This window comes from Triplophysa dalaica, chromosome 5 (assembly GCF_015846415.1).
Source record: "Triplophysa dalaica isolate WHDGS20190420 chromosome 5, ASM1584641v1, whole genome shotgun sequence".
NCBI classification, from domain to species: domain Eukaryota; kingdom Metazoa; phylum Chordata; class Actinopteri; order Cypriniformes; family Nemacheilidae; genus Triplophysa; species Triplophysa dalaica.
In genome coordinates, this window is record NC_079546.1 from 13033223 (window position 1) to 13049844 (window position 16622).

At 43.7% G+C, this 16622-nt stretch overlaps 1 protein-coding gene across 1 annotated transcript in view; it reads left to right on the forward strand.

Annotated features, from left to right (window-relative positions):
• LOC130420552 (proton myo-inositol cotransporter-like) overlaps positions 1–16622 on the forward strand; it is a 56468-nt gene that overhangs the window by 3907 nt on the left and 35939 nt on the right. The window contains exons 2-3 of the mRNA XM_056747888.1: positions 3729–3888; positions 5285–5493. Coding sequence (XP_056603866.1) covers positions 3729–3888; positions 5285–5493 — 369 coding nt within the window. The remainder of the gene's footprint in view (positions 1–3728; positions 3889–5284; positions 5494–16622) is intronic.

Here is a 16622-nt window from a genome sequence, read left to right on the forward strand (position 1 = left end):
TATGAGAACACTATAACAGTAAAGGGCAGATCCGAGGTCAGTGGAACCATAAAAATGAATCATATTTTTTCCAAGCCTATTATCTTCTTTATTTCTAGTGGATAGTAAAATCTTCCTTAAAATCAGATAGTCCCCTCTAAAAGTCGAGTAAAGTCACAAACACAGGTCAGAAACTTCATCCCGAAGGATTCACATAATTCCTCCAGGGTTTTTCCTGCATAGAGAAATTGGAGGCGGCCGTATCCGTCAAATGTCGTGCCGCCTCAGTCTCTCGCCAAAACTCTGTCATTTGTAACTCAAGTTGAGGCATTACCCCACAGTGGATACACTGTTATCATCACACTTAGGCGCTAAAAAGAGTTGCAGAACAAGAGCTGGCTGTGTTTCACGTCTGTTTGTTTTGCATCCAAGTACGTTTAATTTATTGAAGTTTCTTAAATAAACATGACGTACATCATTGTAATATCGTTAGATTTGCAGTTGGATCGTTGAATCAGCATATACTGTACGAAGTGAGTTCGGCAGTATGAACGCACATTGCGTGCAGAGCAACTCATAGACGAAAGACTCATTTGAACCAATTCATTTAAACTATTTAACTTTTCAGTCACTAGGGAAAACAAGATATCATTGAATCATTTAAAGTGAACTGCAGAGAATGCAAGGTGTGATCAATGAGCTTTGCTTACTAAGTAAGACTGGTTAATTCAGTTGGCTATTTTGGGCTGAAAAGTTAGTTAAAAATGATACAAATATTTATTTGATTAATGTCTGTTTGGTCAAATAAAAATGTTTTATATAACTTAATAATTGTCATTTTCCTCTAATTTAATTTGAACTTTTAATATTTCAAAGTCACTTTGTTGAAGCCACTTAAAGGTACGGTAGGCCTATGTGTGTTTACAAGATCAGGATGGCACCACCTCCGCCTCATTTTGAGCCAGGAAAAACCCTGTCCTCACCCTTCAGTCTGGGCACAGACCTTTCTTCTAAATCCCAGATGGTGTAAACTAGCAGTTCAGTTGGCCTGATGACGTCTAAGCCAATGGTGTGATCAGAGAAGTTAAGCTGTCTCGACTGCTGTCTCCATGACTCCACAATCCTTCTGCAGTGAAAGGCCAGGGTTGGCCTCCCACTGTGTGTGTCTGGGAGAGGCAGTTGACTTGGATGGGTTTTGGCTTCAAGATACTGTCACTGGTAAGAAAGGACATCCAATGGCTTCATTCCCACTTTGTTTACAGCGTGGACTCTCCCAATAATGAATCCGTCCCCACGTTCGGCTGATGAAGAACAGTAAACCAAAGAAAAAAACATCTTTGATATCGTCAATGGATATAAACAAGCACACATCTTCTACCTGACTGTTCCATTTCTACAGATAAAATACTGATGTTTTTATGTAGTGTATTTCGCAGTCTTAAGACATTGTATATTGTGTTTTGTGTCAGTGAGTAGATACTTGATACTCATATTTTAAGGTGAATTTTTTGAAAGAGCAACAGATTTGCTGATGGCCATCAATGTGTATTGGCACCGGAAGGTCTTGAGGAACATAATAATGCGACTGATTTTAGCATTATTTTTTATCCTATTGACGCTGTCTACAATTGCATTGTTTTTTAGCACATGCTTTTATCCAATGCAACTTCAGATCATGAAGCATTTTGTCATTCTACTGTCCACAAGCAGTTGCGATGTAACTGAACACCATACATACTGGATTGAAATGATTTATTTAGCAACTTGTTTACAGTTACTCAAGTGCATTGCACAAATTGCTTTGCTTATGAGAGATACACAAAAAGCTATTGCTCTTAAGAGAATGATTCATTAGAAATTCATCGCAACAGTGTAGCTTTCACTTTTTGAAAATGATAAAGGTTCTAGGAATGAGATGTGGTTTTATTGCATGAACACATAATCAGCTATTTTAAGCATTGGGATAAAGGTATTAAATGAACTGTATGCGTGCTTCAGACCCTTCAGCACTTACGTAATAACAGTGTGTTTTCACTACATAACAGCAATCTGCTTCAAGCATGTCTCATTCAGATCGCCAAGCTGGTTAGGCTGATCTGTTTTAATGATTATGGGAATTTTTCATCAGAATGACAAGCTGCCTTACAAGCCAAACCAGCTGACCGCAAGTTGGTAAGGGAGACCATGTTAAATCAGCAAATGACTAAATTGTTTTTCTCCACTGTTTACATCGTGGTTATAATGACAGATATATATCTACTACATGTCTGCTCATAATATTATCCACATAAAAAAACAAAAACATAATAGTACACAGCTTCCAAACAGCAATGTTGCATGACCTGCATCAAACACTTTTGTATGAGAGAATACGTATACGTCACCCATTTGAAGTCTGCGTTTTTCAAAGCGTAAATGATACGCCAATAACAACTGTTGTCTCACGGTATTGATTAACCTCCTTGCGAGGCAGCAGTGAGGCGTTCCCATGGCAACAGGTACGTTGTCTGCCGGGCAACGAGAGCGACGGCAAGCAGTGAACTGGGGCTATTAATAGACTTTATAGGGAGCTGTGATGTCGTAGACCTTGTCAGATAAATGTGGCCATGCACTATTGGTTTGTCTTCTATTATAAATATCGTGAGAAACGTTGATTCTGCCATATCACATTAAAGGCTACTTACAGTATCTCCTTTCCCAATCCGAGTTATCGGGGAAACACATTTACGTATCCAAGTGATTCCTCAAATAACTTGCTTGTAAATTATTTGCATAACGTGACACTTCTGTGATGTAATTGGTCAGGTGGTCTGATTGTAGCATTGGGCTTTTCTTAAACCCCATTTGATTGATGGGGAACATCGGCACACAAAGAATATTCACTATGCAGGTCAAATAGTCTTGTGTGTAGTTCTTCAGAGAACTCTTACAATGTAATAAACCTTTCAGTATTTGAGGATTAATTGTGTTGGTGACTCATAAAGCATTATTGGTATGTACCGTACGCACAATTATACACACGCAAGAAAAACTAAAATGAAATAAATGGTTTATGTAGTCATTTCTCACCTTCAATTGTTTACATAATCCCAAACCTCCCAAAACATTTCTTCTTTTGCGAAACCTAAAAAGAGTTTAAACTCACTACATTTAAAGTTCCCTGAGCTGTACAATAGCTTTGCAATTAATAAATTCAAGTCGTCATTTGTTAAAATATTGTTCTTTGCTGCCTGACTCTTTGCTATTATCGTGTCCTAGACATGCCAGGTTGCACATGAATGATAAACGCCTTTAACCTGTTATGTTATGGTTTATGGTTTAAATTGGTAATATAGCACAATTATAGGCTAAATGACAAAAATATATGTTTAAGCTTTCCTCTTTTTTGTTGCACTGATACTCATGAGGGCAAATGATGTTTTTCTGTGCTTATGTTTCATTACTATTCATTCTAACGCTCTTTTCAAACAAGACTAAACAATATTTTATCAATTAAAGATTAAAGCTCTCTAATTTGGAAAAGTGATTAATTGCTTTGTAAATAATGTTGAAAATATTATTTTTGTTTATGTTCATGACCTCAACACCCTTTTTATGTATGCTACAGCAACATGCTCTTTTGTTATACAGTAACTTGTCATTAAAATTATTATTTTACAAGCAGAATTTACCAACATTGCAATGCTGTGTGTAGTTTGTAGTCATCAAAAGTATCAAAATGTAATGAATGAATGAATTAATCTGTTCAGGTATAGCCTCTATGACTGTTCCTGTGTACATCGCTGAAACATCTCCACCTCATCTAAGAGGACGACTGGTCACCATCAACACATTGTTCATTACAGCAGGCCAGTTCATAGCAAGCCTTATAGACGGTGCCTTCAGCTACATGCATCATGGGGGCTGGAGGTATGTTCTACAGCTTCACTGTTACTGTGGCTCAACCGATACTACAGGTTATTGGTTAAAATCCCAGGGAACAAATAAACAAATCCTTGAACTGTACATTTGAAAACATTGTGAACCTCAGCAAAGTTTCAGATTCAATGTAACATTTCAGAAAGAAATCTAATTTGCATCAGGACACCACCATAGGCGGATCTCCTGAAATACTGTAAATATGCAAAAATGGCATTCAATTACAATAAACAAGTGTTTATCGGGTTGGCAAACAAAGTGTTTACACTGAGATATTTAACATCAATGTTTCTTGAGGCAGTACGTAAATAAACCGTCCATGGCTATGATTATATATACAGTACAGTATTGTTTTATGAGTTGTTTCTGTGAAATACAGCTTAAAGTATTGGTGTCTATTACTTTTAACATACAAAATTTTGTTTAAAGGTGTTCAATGGTCAATTTCAGGGTGCACTGCGTCAATACAATACATAATTGGTTTTCAAAAAAAATCTAATTCCAAAGAATCGTTTACAGAGAAAAACCTGACTTCATGCAAACTATATTGCATCGACCTAGTGCCATCTGAATTTTGTTATTTGTTCAGATTTTATATAACTATCTTATGGCGAGCTGTCTCTGGCTAAATGGAACTGGATGCTGAATGGATGAATCATACAATAAAAGATCCACTCAGTGGATTTGTTTATCTCAGTTTGACGTGAATCTCAACCCGAATGGAAGGAATCAGCCAGATCCTGTCTGCCGTCTGGCACAGTAAACCTTCAGAACAATACACAATAAACCAGACCAGCTGCAGAATATCGCCCTTCAACATGAGGGAAAGAAAATCTGAAAAAGATCTACGGGATGGGTTCTGTAGTTGTTTTAATACTAAATACATTTTTATATTTTTAATTTAAATAAAAAAAGAAATCTGAGATCATCTTCTCAATCCTTTGATAGTTTTTTTTAGATTTCTCAAGTCTTTAAAATAAACTGGTGTGTATTGCCAATTGTTTGTCACTAATTACGCTAAATCGTTAAAAAAATCTAAATATAATAGAATAGTGCAAACCACAACTATAACAACAACAAAAAAATATTGTCGGAATCATTTTTAAAACAATTTTATACCAACTGACTAAAGATTAAACACCGACAATCAAAATCCATTTGAATTTAATGGGCATTTAAAATGTAAAACTGCAGCAAGCTTGCTTTGTATAATCATAAAGTTATCATCTGTTGTTGTTGCTAAGACTGTATATTTTTAGTTTTATTTATAGTCATCATTCTAAAAACGATCCTTTAAGCAGGTAATAGATGTGTAAACTGGTGCAATTGAATATTTTTGCATTCAAAGACAGTTTAAGATTTAACATTCTTTTTTTTGTCTGTGTAGGTATATGTTGGGTCTTTCCGTGGTTCCTGCTATGATGCAGTTCCTTGGGTTCCTATTCTTACCAGAGAGCCCACGCTGGCTCATCCAAAAGGGTCTTACCCAGAAGGCCAGGCGTGTGCTGAGCCAGATCCGTGGTAACCAGAACATAGACGAGGAGTATGATACTATCAAAAGCAGCATTGAAGAGGAGGAAAAGGACTGTGGAGAAGGTGAGAAAACAGTTTTCACACTCTCATCCATGCAAGTAGCATGTAGAAAAACAAACACAGTTCACTGGTTCATTAAATTATGGAAAGTAGTTGTTTTCAATCTTGCAAGAACCACGTGACCAGATTCATTCTGAATGACTAAATAGCAATGTGAAAACCATACAGTTATCAGAAGTAGTAGCAAGGTGCTTTGCCAGATACAAACAGTGATGTTGTTATGTGTCCCGTTTAGGTTATGGGGAGATGGTAGGAAGGCTTGAAAGACACTGGTTAAAGTCCCCCAAAAAATGTGTTTAATTGATGGCAAAATTGAAAGGAAACATGTAGGTATAAATGTGCAAAAAAGAGAAAACTAGTTCACAGACATTATTTTGGCAACCTTAACAAAGAAAACTTTTTAAGAAAGCTTTAAGACACTTTAAGCTCATTGACACCTCTCTCGCCCCAGGTTACTACTAGACCGGCCTAAATAACCTTGGCCAGCCTCACTAATACAACCCTACAAACTGTTTCAACTCTTTTAACAGTTTTGAGAACAATTGGTCACAACCTCAAGCCTAAAGTTATATTACTTGGCCCCACATTGCAATATGGTATGACCCACAAGAATAAATAAGAATAACTATTGTCTCTCTAAGTGGCACTCTCTAAATCCTTGGTTTTTCCAGTCCGACGTCATCATGCAATCATTTTTATTGGCAATTTTAACAATCATGGGTAGTTTAGATCGTTAGCATAAGATTAGGGTGTGGATTAGGGTAAAAGTTTGTTTAACTTGAAACAACAATGATTTAGTTAAAATAAAAAATTCACGCCCATGGATCTGACTCGAAACACCAAGGATTTAGTGAGAGCCTCTCTTAATAGGAGGTACCAGTCCAGGAATTGTTGAGTCGGCCACATGGCATGTAAGATGACTTATTCACATATGCAATATACTACAAAAAATATGAATAAAACACACATAATCTCCGAATGATGAATTTATGACTGGCCAGATTGATATTCTCCATAGATAGCATAAGAGGAGAATATTACTCATGTAAAATATGAATAGATGACATTTCAAACTTAAAGTTGGCTTCTGTAAGAATGGAAGCCCTGATCAAAAGCCAGTTGCATATTTAGCTTCACCTTTTCACTTACTTGAAAATTTTAGTGTCAACGTTATGGAGGAATGTTGTGTTGTGTTTGTAGTTGTCGTGTGGAATGTAAAAATGATTGTGAGTACGTTTACACAATAAAAAACTGATATTTTTTTTCCTTTGCGTTTTCGAAAAGATTCAAGTACACATGACAGCATTATCAAAATTATCTGAATTAACATGGATCCGGGAAAGCGTATAAAAATGATGTATCATGCATGCCAGGCCAGAGGATGCTGATGTGATGCTGATATAAAGTAACACTACGTTCCTGCACACATACGTATACATTGTTTTAATGGAGAAAGCACTTTTATTACACTTTGTCCACGTGTAATGTATATGTGTTTGTAGTATTGTGCATATAAATGCTTTGTCTCCGCTGGTTGTAGTGGTGCAGTAAATCTATTTTTGCTGGAGAAATGAGTGTGTCACGTGGCACAAACATGCAGGATGGAGGCCGCCATTATTGTTTGGGGAATACTCGTGCATGCCTACAGACTGAACCCCCCAAAAATAAAACTTTTTATAATATAAACACCTTTAAAAAGACCCAGGTCTCACATGGAGTCACAGTTTGACCAATGCTGGCAGCAGGGGCAATCAGGGGCACCAGAAAAATAACTGTAAAAATTAAATGACATGTTGTTCATGTTATTTTACACCAAACTTGCAAATTTACAGTATTTTACCGCATTTCAAAAATACTGAAAAGTCTGTAAAATAAAACAGTACAGTTCTGTAAAGTTACAGTATTTTAAAGTGTAGGCAAACAAAGTTTTTTTTACATACAGTAAATTTGCTGTAAATTAATTATTGTAAATTGAGTCATGATTCGACTGCCCAGAAAAGTTAAACTCTATCAAAGAAACCCATTAAAAATTGAAACGCTTAAAATACAAATGCCTTAAAAGAAACACTCCGCTTTTTTCATTCTCCAACTCTCCCAGAGTTCAAAAGTTGAGTTTAACCGTTTTGGAATCTATTCAACCGATCTTCAGGTCTGGCGACAGCACTCCGAATTAAATCTGGACTCTTCTATAGTTATATTGTGTGCTAAGACGAGTGTTCTTATAAAAAGACCTAGGTCTCACATGGAGTCAAAGTTTGAGCAATGCCAATACAATGTGAAAGGGGAAGAGGACCTTGAAAACTGATTTGGTTCTGCTAAATTTCTCTGACTTTTGGTTTTTATACCTCACTGCTATAGGCGAAGGACCCCTTTAGTGTATTTGAGCTCTATACATAATATCAGTCATATTATAGTGTATAAGAAAATGCCATGTTGCACATTTTATTTGACACAGTCAGAGTACTGCTGTAACGCCAATTGGGTAGGGAAATAGAATATGAAAATTATAAATAAAAGCCAGACAATGCAAACACATCATGGCAGTAATCTTGGGACCACAACTAATTTGAATTTGTTTTAAGGATCAAGTGTTATGGAAGGTAAAATTAGTGGCTATTTAATGGCAGCGGGTGGCAATTAATTATTATGTTATGTTGAACAGCATGTTACATTCTGATTTATTCAAATGAATCTAGTTCAGCCGTAGGTGGAGACAATTGCTAGGAAGCTGCTAACCCCCAACCAGCCCTTATACAATCTTGTTCACAAATCACATGTCAGTCTCACTCTCCCACACCTGAGTTTTAGGAAGACTAGTGGCCAATTACTTTCTTTTGTTGTAACATTTTGTTGCACTAAATTGAATCTGTACCTTTTCTATTTATTTACATCAAATTATTCACAACAGAAAACACATAGTGATCATTTTTAAATGAAACTGTATTTAACCTAGTGTTGGACATGTTGTTAATGTTAAAATCAACATAATTTGGTTACTTTCTATCAAATGAGTGATAAATCTGCATCTCCATGTTGTGGGATCTGATTATTGATTGTTTCCCCCCCTGTTTAAAACATATGAGTTTTGACCTATCAATTTTAATATGAAAAAATATAAAAATATATTTGTGTAATATGAACTGCATTTTCCATTAGTTTTGCTTGTTATCCTTGACCCAGTCAAAACAGATCAGAACATATGTCGGCCCCAGCCATGTCATTGTGGATCAGCCATAAACCAATCGCTCTTGGGCATCATAAAAATGACACCTTGGACATAACACATACAAAACAAAGTCATGCTCTCACCTCTCAAATGTGCAAGGTCATTTGTTTTTTGTTTCATGAACATGAATGGCAGGGACTTTTCCCAGTGGCACAAAGTTGAGCAGGGGTCAATCATATTTGTCATGGTTCCACTACCATGTCATGTTTTATTTCTTGTCTCAAGTGGAGCCATGGCATAGCCTGATGGTTTCATGTGGGGAGAGATGTCTTGTCGGTTAAGTACTTCCATACTCTCCCCGAGTCACGTGATCATTCCTACCCTCCTGTTTCCTAGTTAGTGTTAATTACCTTCCCCTATAAAACATCCTCTTGTTTCTTTGTCTAGTGCGCGTTCATTGTCTGTGATGTACTTGTATGCTGTGCGTCTACCTTGCCTGTATGCTGTTTGTTGTGCCTTGTCTGCCAAGTTCCAGTTTCCCTCCAGTCTTAGTAAGTGTTAGTTTAGTTTTGTATCAAGTGTTCGTGTTTATAGTTTAGTTAGTCAGTGTTTGTTGTTAAAGTTTACATTATTATTTATCCTGTATGGTTTTCCCCATCGTGGGTTTTGTTTTGCCTTTTTGTTCTGTCTTGTTATATATATATATTAAATCTGTTAACCCCGTATCATCTCGTCCCGTCTCTGTCTGCTATTGGGTTCGATTCTGAGATTCATAACAGAATGAACGCGCCTTCTCTGAACCCAGCAGGCAGAATGGAAGAACGGGGGATCGCTGCCACAAGAGGCCACCAAGCCCACGTTTTGTTTGGCCTCCGGCAGCGGGGAGGGTCCGTGAAGGACTTTGCCTTTGACTTCCTGGCCGCAGCGCGGTCCTCGGGGTTCAACGAGGCGGAGTTAAAAACTATTTTTAATAGTTGCCTCGATGAACCCCTAGGACCCGCTGAGATGCGCCAGCTGAAGTCCCAGGGCTTCGCGGACACGGTCCAGGCCCTTCTAGATCGTGAGTGGTCTAGGGTGAGCTCTCCCACGGGGCCGGTCACCATCCCGGAGGACCAGACCCTGCAGATCGGATTCGTTGGTCTCTCCTCGCCTTCTGTAGCCACTCCACCGCCCACCACCTCTGTTGGCAAGCGGGGGAGAAAGAAGAGGCAACGGAGGACAGCCCCGAATCCTGTGGTCCCGAGTCCGGTGCCTTCCAGTCCGGAGCTATCAGTCCCACGGTCCCTCCAAGCCCACTCAATGCTTGGACTTCGCCAGGGGAGCGTCGGTGATCGGGAGTTCGCCGAGCTATTTTCGACGGCGGCGGTGATGACCGAGTTTGGAGAGGAGGAGTTGAAAACAATTTTCAACTGCTGCCTCACTCGGCGCCTCACGCCGTCGGAGAAGAGGCTGCTGGCTCCCCTGGGGTTTGCGGACATGGCCAGGTTCGTGAGCAACCGGAGCGATCCCGGAGGTGAAGTTCCACTTGGGACTTCCGCCTCACGGTCGAACGCTCCGGGGAATCTCGTCGTGGCCGCCGCAGCCCTGGGGGACTCAGTACCCGCTGGCTTGAGCTCCATGGTCGCCGGTCCCTCTGGTGGGGTCCGTGATGAGTGGGGGAGGAGAGACTCTGGGACGCCGCCAATAGACTCCTCTGTCCCAGAACCCCCTCTGTCCTCCTCGAGCCCAGCCATGGCTCCGATTTTCCGGAGGAGGAGGCGGGGTAGAGGAGTATCCAGTCCGGTGCTATCCAGTCCGGTGCTATCCAGTCCGGTGCTATCCAGTCCGGTGCTATCCAGTCCGGTGCTATCCAGTCCGGTGCTATCCAGTCCGGTGCTATCCAGTCCGGTGCTATCCAGTCCGGTGCTATCCAGTCCGGTGCTATCCAGTCCGGAGCTATCCAGTCCGGAGCTATCCAGTCCGGTGCTATCCAGTCCGGAGCTATCCAGTCCGGAGCTATCCAGTCCGGAGCTATCCAGTCCGGAGCTATCCAGTCCGGAGCTATCCAGTCCGGAGCTATCCAGTCCGGAGCTATCCAGTCCGGAGCTATCCAGTCCGGAGCTATCCAGTCCGGAGCTATCCAGTCCGGAGCTATCCAGTCCGGAGCTATCCAGTCCGGAGCTATCCAGTCCGGAGCTATCCAGTCCGGAGCTATCCAGTCCGGAGCTATCCAGTCCGGAGCTATCCAGTCCGGAGCTATCCAGTCCGGTGCTATCCAGTCCGGTGCTATCCAGTCCGGTGCTATCCAGTCCGGTGCTATCCAGTCCGGTGCTATCCAGTCCGGTGCTATCCAGTCCGGTGCTATCCAGTCCGGTGCTATCCAGTCCGGTGCTATCCAGTCCGGTGCTATCCAGTCCGGTGCTATCCAGTCCGGTGCTATCCAGTCCGGTGCTATCCAGTCCGGTGCTATCCAGTCCGGTGCTATCCAGTCCGGTGCTATCCAGTCCGGTGCTATCCAGTCCGGTGCTATCCAGTCCGGTGCTATCCAGTCCGGTGCTATCCAGTCCGGTGCTATCCAGTCCGGTGCTATCCAGTCCGGTGCTATCCAGTCCGGTGCTATCCAGTCCGGTGCTATCCAGTCCGGTGCTATCCAGTCCGGTGCTATCCAGTCCGGTGCTATCCAGTCCGGTGCTATCCAGTCCGGTGCTATCCAGTCCGGTGCTATCCAGTCCGGTGCTATCCAGTCCGGAGCTATCCAGTCCGGAGCTATCCAGTCCGGTGCTATCCAGTCCGGAGCTATCCAGTCCGGTGCTATCCAGTCCGGTGCTATCCAGTCCGGTGCTATCCAGTCCGGTGCTATCCAGTCCGGTGCTATCCAGTCCGGTGCTATCCAGTCCGGTGCTATCCAGTCCGGTGCTATCCAGTCCGGTGCTATCCAGTCCGGTGCTATCCAACCCTAAATATTTTTTGGGGGGGCGCCGTGGGAAGGTGAAGGTCCGAGCAGCCGTTCCGGCCGCGGATTCCTTCCAGGAGCCGGAACCAAGCCCGTTCCAGGAGCCGGAACCAAGCCCGTTCCAGGAGCCGGAACCAAGCCCGTTCCAGGAGCCGGAACCAAGCCCGTTCCAGGAGCCGGAACCAAGCCCGTTCCAGGAGCCGGAACCAAGCCCGTTCCAGGAGCCGGAACCAAGCCCGTTCCAGGAGCCGGAACCAAGCCCGTTCCAGGAGCCGGAACCAAGCCCGTTCCAGGAGCCGGAACCAAGCCCGTTCCAGGAGCCGCCGTCAGAGAGCGCTGCCCAGCCGCCGTCAAGTCATGCTGCCCAGCCGCCGTCAAGTCATGCTGCCCAGCCGCCGTCAAGTCATGCTGCCCAGCCGCCGTCAAGTCATGCTGCCCAGCCGCCGTCAAGTCATGCTGCCCAGCCGCCGTCAAGTCATGCTGCCCAGCCGCCGTCAAGTCATGCTGCCCAGCCGCCGTCAAGTCATGCTGCCCAGCCGCCGTCAAGTCATGCTGCCCAGCCGCCGTCAAGTCATGCTGCCCAGCCGCCGTCAAGTCATGCTGCCCAGCCGCCGTCAAGTCATGCTGCCCAGCCGCCGTCAAGTCATGCTGCCCAGCCGCCGTCAAGTCATGCTGCCCAGCCGCCGTCAAGTCATGCTGCCCAGCCGCCGTCAAGTCATGCTGCCCAGCCGCCGTCAAGTCATGCTGCCCAGCCGCCGTCAAGTCATGCTGCCCAGCCGCCGTCAAGTCATGCTGCCCAGCCGCCGTCAAGTCATGCTGCCCAGCCGCCGTCAAGTCATGCTGCCCAGCCGCCGTCAAGTCATGCTGCCCAGCCGCCGTCAAGTCATGCTGCCCAGCCGCCGTCAAGTCATGCTGCCCAGCCGCCGTCCAACCCTGTCAGGCCGATCTTCAGACCCTGGTCCAGCCCGGCATTCCAGCCGTGGTCCAGCCCTGCAGTCCTGCAGGGAACTAGGACGGTTCCCCCCAGAACTACCCCTGTCAAGCCTCCTGGGGCTCCGCGCCCTGGCGCGTCCCCAAGGGCTGGAATTTCCCCACCCAGCCCTCCCCCTTCTGGACTTCCCAGGTTTTCTTGTTTGCCCCCACCCCCCCTCCCTTGTTTGTTATTTTTATTATCCCACCCCAACCCATGCATAATTTTGTCCTGCATGCCCCTGATCATGTTCACCTTGTCTGTCTGGTCTTTGTCCTTGTCTAAGTCAGTCTTGTCTTGTTAGTGACCCCTTGATGAACACCTGGAGGTGTTCATTAAAGGGGGGGCTTATGTCATGGTTCCACTACCATGTCATGTTTTATTTCTTGTCTCAAATGGAGCCATGGCATAGCCTGATGGTTTCATGTGGGGAGAGATGTCTTGTCGGTTAAGTACTTCCATACTCTCCCCGAGTCACGTGATCATTCCTACCCTCCTGTTTCCTAGTTAGTGTTAATTACCTTCCCCTATAAAACATCCTCTTGTTTCTTTGTCTAGTGCGCGTTCATTGTCTGTGATGTACTTGTATGCTGTGCGTCTACCTTGCCTGTATGCTGTTTGTTGTGCCTTGTCTGCCAAGTTCCAGTTTCCCTCCAGTCTTAGTAAGTGTTAGTTTAGTTTTGTATCAAGTGTTCGTGTTTATAGTTTAGTTAGTCAGTGTTTGTTGTTAAAGTTTACATTATTATTTATCCTGTATGGTTTTCCCCATCGTGGGTTTTGTTTTGCCTTTTTGTTCTGTCTTGTTATATATATATATTAAATCTGTTAACCCCGTATCATCTCGTCCCGTCTCTGTCTGCTATTGGGTTCGATTCTGAGATTCATAACACATATTTATGCAAATGAGTCGTGGGAATACCAAGGGGAGTAGAGACAGAGAAGTTCATGTTATCCAATCCAGTTTCTCAGAGATGACATCTTTTTGCAAATAAATATTTTTTTACAAATAAATAAATAAACACATGCAGGAATCAATAATTAATTAAATAAATATATGCATAAAAAATACATGCATAATGATATTTGCTAATGATCGTAAATCATTAGCAATCGTTCTTAAGACGCCCGCCATCTTAGATAGGGCTAGTAGTAACGGACACAGAAATACAGAAATAAATAAATGTAGAAATGCATAATTAAATGTAGAAAAATGGAAATAAATTTAGGAATTCAGAAATAAATGTAGAATTACAAAAAATGGTACAACGTTGATATTTTTGACAGATTTATTTACGCATTTATGTATTTATTGATTTATTAATGGATGTATTTATTTATTTAATTATTTATTCCTGCATTTATGCATGTATTATATTTGTTTCTTTATTTGAACTTAAATCATTTCTCGTCCTCCATATCAAGCAACACCATAAGCTAAAAAGAGAGAAATGAGTCTTCAATCTAGATTTAAAAAGCGAGGGAGAGGATCTTACAGCAACTGGAAGTGCATTACACTGTTTGGGTGCTGCTACTGCAAAAGCTCTGTCGCCCTTAGTCTTTAAACAAAACCAAGGAACAGAAAGGAGCAATTGGTTTCCAAAGCGGAAATATCTTGTAACAGAATATGGTTTAAGTTGAACAACAATGTACTTGGGTGCCTTCCCATGGAGAGTTTTGAAAACAATCAACAAAACCTTAAAATCAATTCTGTATTTAACTGGTAACCAATGCAGGAAAGTGAGCACAGGAGTAGAGTACTTACTCCTCCTAGTGCTGATCAAAAGTCTAGCTGCTGGATTCCGGACCAGCTGCAAGGAGGAATGAGACCCATAAATAATAAGTTACAGTAATCAAGCCGACATGTAATAAGTGCGTGAATCACTACTTCTAGGTCCTTCTTCAAGAGAAACATCTCGGGTTACTTGGCTGTAACCCTGTTCCCTGAAAAAGCGGGAACGAGATGCTGCGTTTCAAACGCTATGGGAGAACAGTCTTTGTTCGACCGGTTGTGAAGCACGTGTGTCAAACACGCCAAAAATTATTTTGGCTTTAAATAACCTCGGCAGGTGACGTGGCTAATTACACCCGCACCTGCCGGTTATAAATACGCGTGAATGCGGACGCGTCATCAGGTTCCAACTTTGTCTGAAAGGACGTCCGGGCACGCCTACAGTGCGGCATTGAGGCGCAGCATCTCGTTCCCGCTTTTTCAGGGAACAGGGTTACAGCCAAGTAACCCGAGACATTCCCTATCAAAAGCTACACTCGATGCTGCGTTTCAAACGCTATGGGAACGAGAATACCAACGCCGCCGCACTGGAAGTGTCTGGACCCCCCAAGGTTGTGTGACGTGTGTGCACAATCCGAGAGGAGGACTCAGGCACGACTCTGGGATGTAGACTCCAGGACACGTGAGCCGGGAGTGGCATGGACATCCAGACTATAAAATCTAACAAATGTGTGCGGAGAGGACCAGTCCGCCGCATCACACACTTGCTGCAAGGGGACTCCTCTTGCTAAGGCCATAGAAGAAGAAAGCCCCCTTGTGGAATGAGCTCTGACTCCTAGAGGTGAAGCTTGACCGCGCGCCTCATAGGCCAGAGCAATAGCATCCCTCACTTCAGGGCCCGAAATACAGCCATCATTTCGAGGCAATTGATGTGCCAATCGAGAAGATGACCTCTCCAGATCCCTTGGGCTGGACGGCGATTTAAGACCGCACCCCAACCCGTGAGGGATGCGTCTGTCGTTAGCATCTTGCGACGACAACACGGACCGAGAGTGGGACCTAAAGTCAGAAACCGAGGTCTGAACCACATAGAAAGGGTGCGAAGCCCCTGGCGCGTCACCCTTATATGCCTCTGGGGGTTGGCCCTTGGATGAAACCCCCTGGCTCTGAGCCACAACTGAAACGGTCTCATATGCAGGAGGCCCAGAGGTATCACTGTGGAAGCCACCGCCATGAGACCTAGAACTCTCTGAAAGTAATGATTTGTCACTTTCTGGCCTAACCTGATGCTCCTCAGGGTGTTTTGTACGGACTCGACACGTGCCGGAGACAGTTGTGCCTGCATTTCGATCGAGTCCCATATGACCCCGAGATACGTTGTATTTTGCGTAGGGGAAAGAACGCTCTTTTTGACGTTGAGTCTCAACCCTAGAGCTTTTAGATGAGCTAGGACGACATCCCGATGTCGAAGCGCTAGCTCTCGAGACTGAGCTAAAATCAGCCAGTCGTCTATGTAATTCAAAATGCGGATGCCCCGGAGTCGCAAAGGAGCCAGAGCTGCATCCATGCATTTTGTGTATGTGCGGGGTGACAAGGCTAGGCCGAATGGAAGAACCCGGTACTGGTAAGCGTCCCCCCCGAAAGCGAACCTCAGGAATCTTCTGTGTTGTGGCAAGATCTCTATGTGAAAGTATGTGTCTTTGAGATCGATCGTCACGAACCAGTCGTGACACTGAATTTGAGACACAATCATCTTGATTGTCAACATTTTGAACTTGAGTGTCTTCAAGTAGCAGTTCAATCCGCGAAGATCTAGAATTGGACGCAACCCCCACTCCTTCTTGGGGACTAGAAAATACCGTCTGTAATAGCCTGACTCTCTGTCTGATAGGGGAACATGTTCTATGGCCCCTTTTACCAGCAGAGCTTGTAATTCTTGTGTCAACAGATGCACTCGCTCCGGTTGCACGGAAGTGAAGACCACGCCGTTGAAACACGGAGGGCGATATGCAAATTGAATTCTGTAGCCTTTGGTTACAGTCCTTTCTACCCATGGAGAGATACCTGGCAGTAGTTTCCACGCTGCCAGATTCTCTGAAAGGGGTAACAATGTCAACACTTCGTCCTGTTGGGGGGATGCCAGACATTCGGTGCCCTGCAGTATGGCAGGAGACGACCGAATATTTAGCATTTTTGAGCCCGCTAATCCCCGAAAGGTCGGTAGCTGCTGGGATTGCAAAGCGGCCCTGTGAGGGTACCGAAGAGGAGCCTCTAGTTTCTCTTGGAATTCTGGGCACCCCTCCCCGGGGGGGCACACCCCCACAGTCCCGGCCAC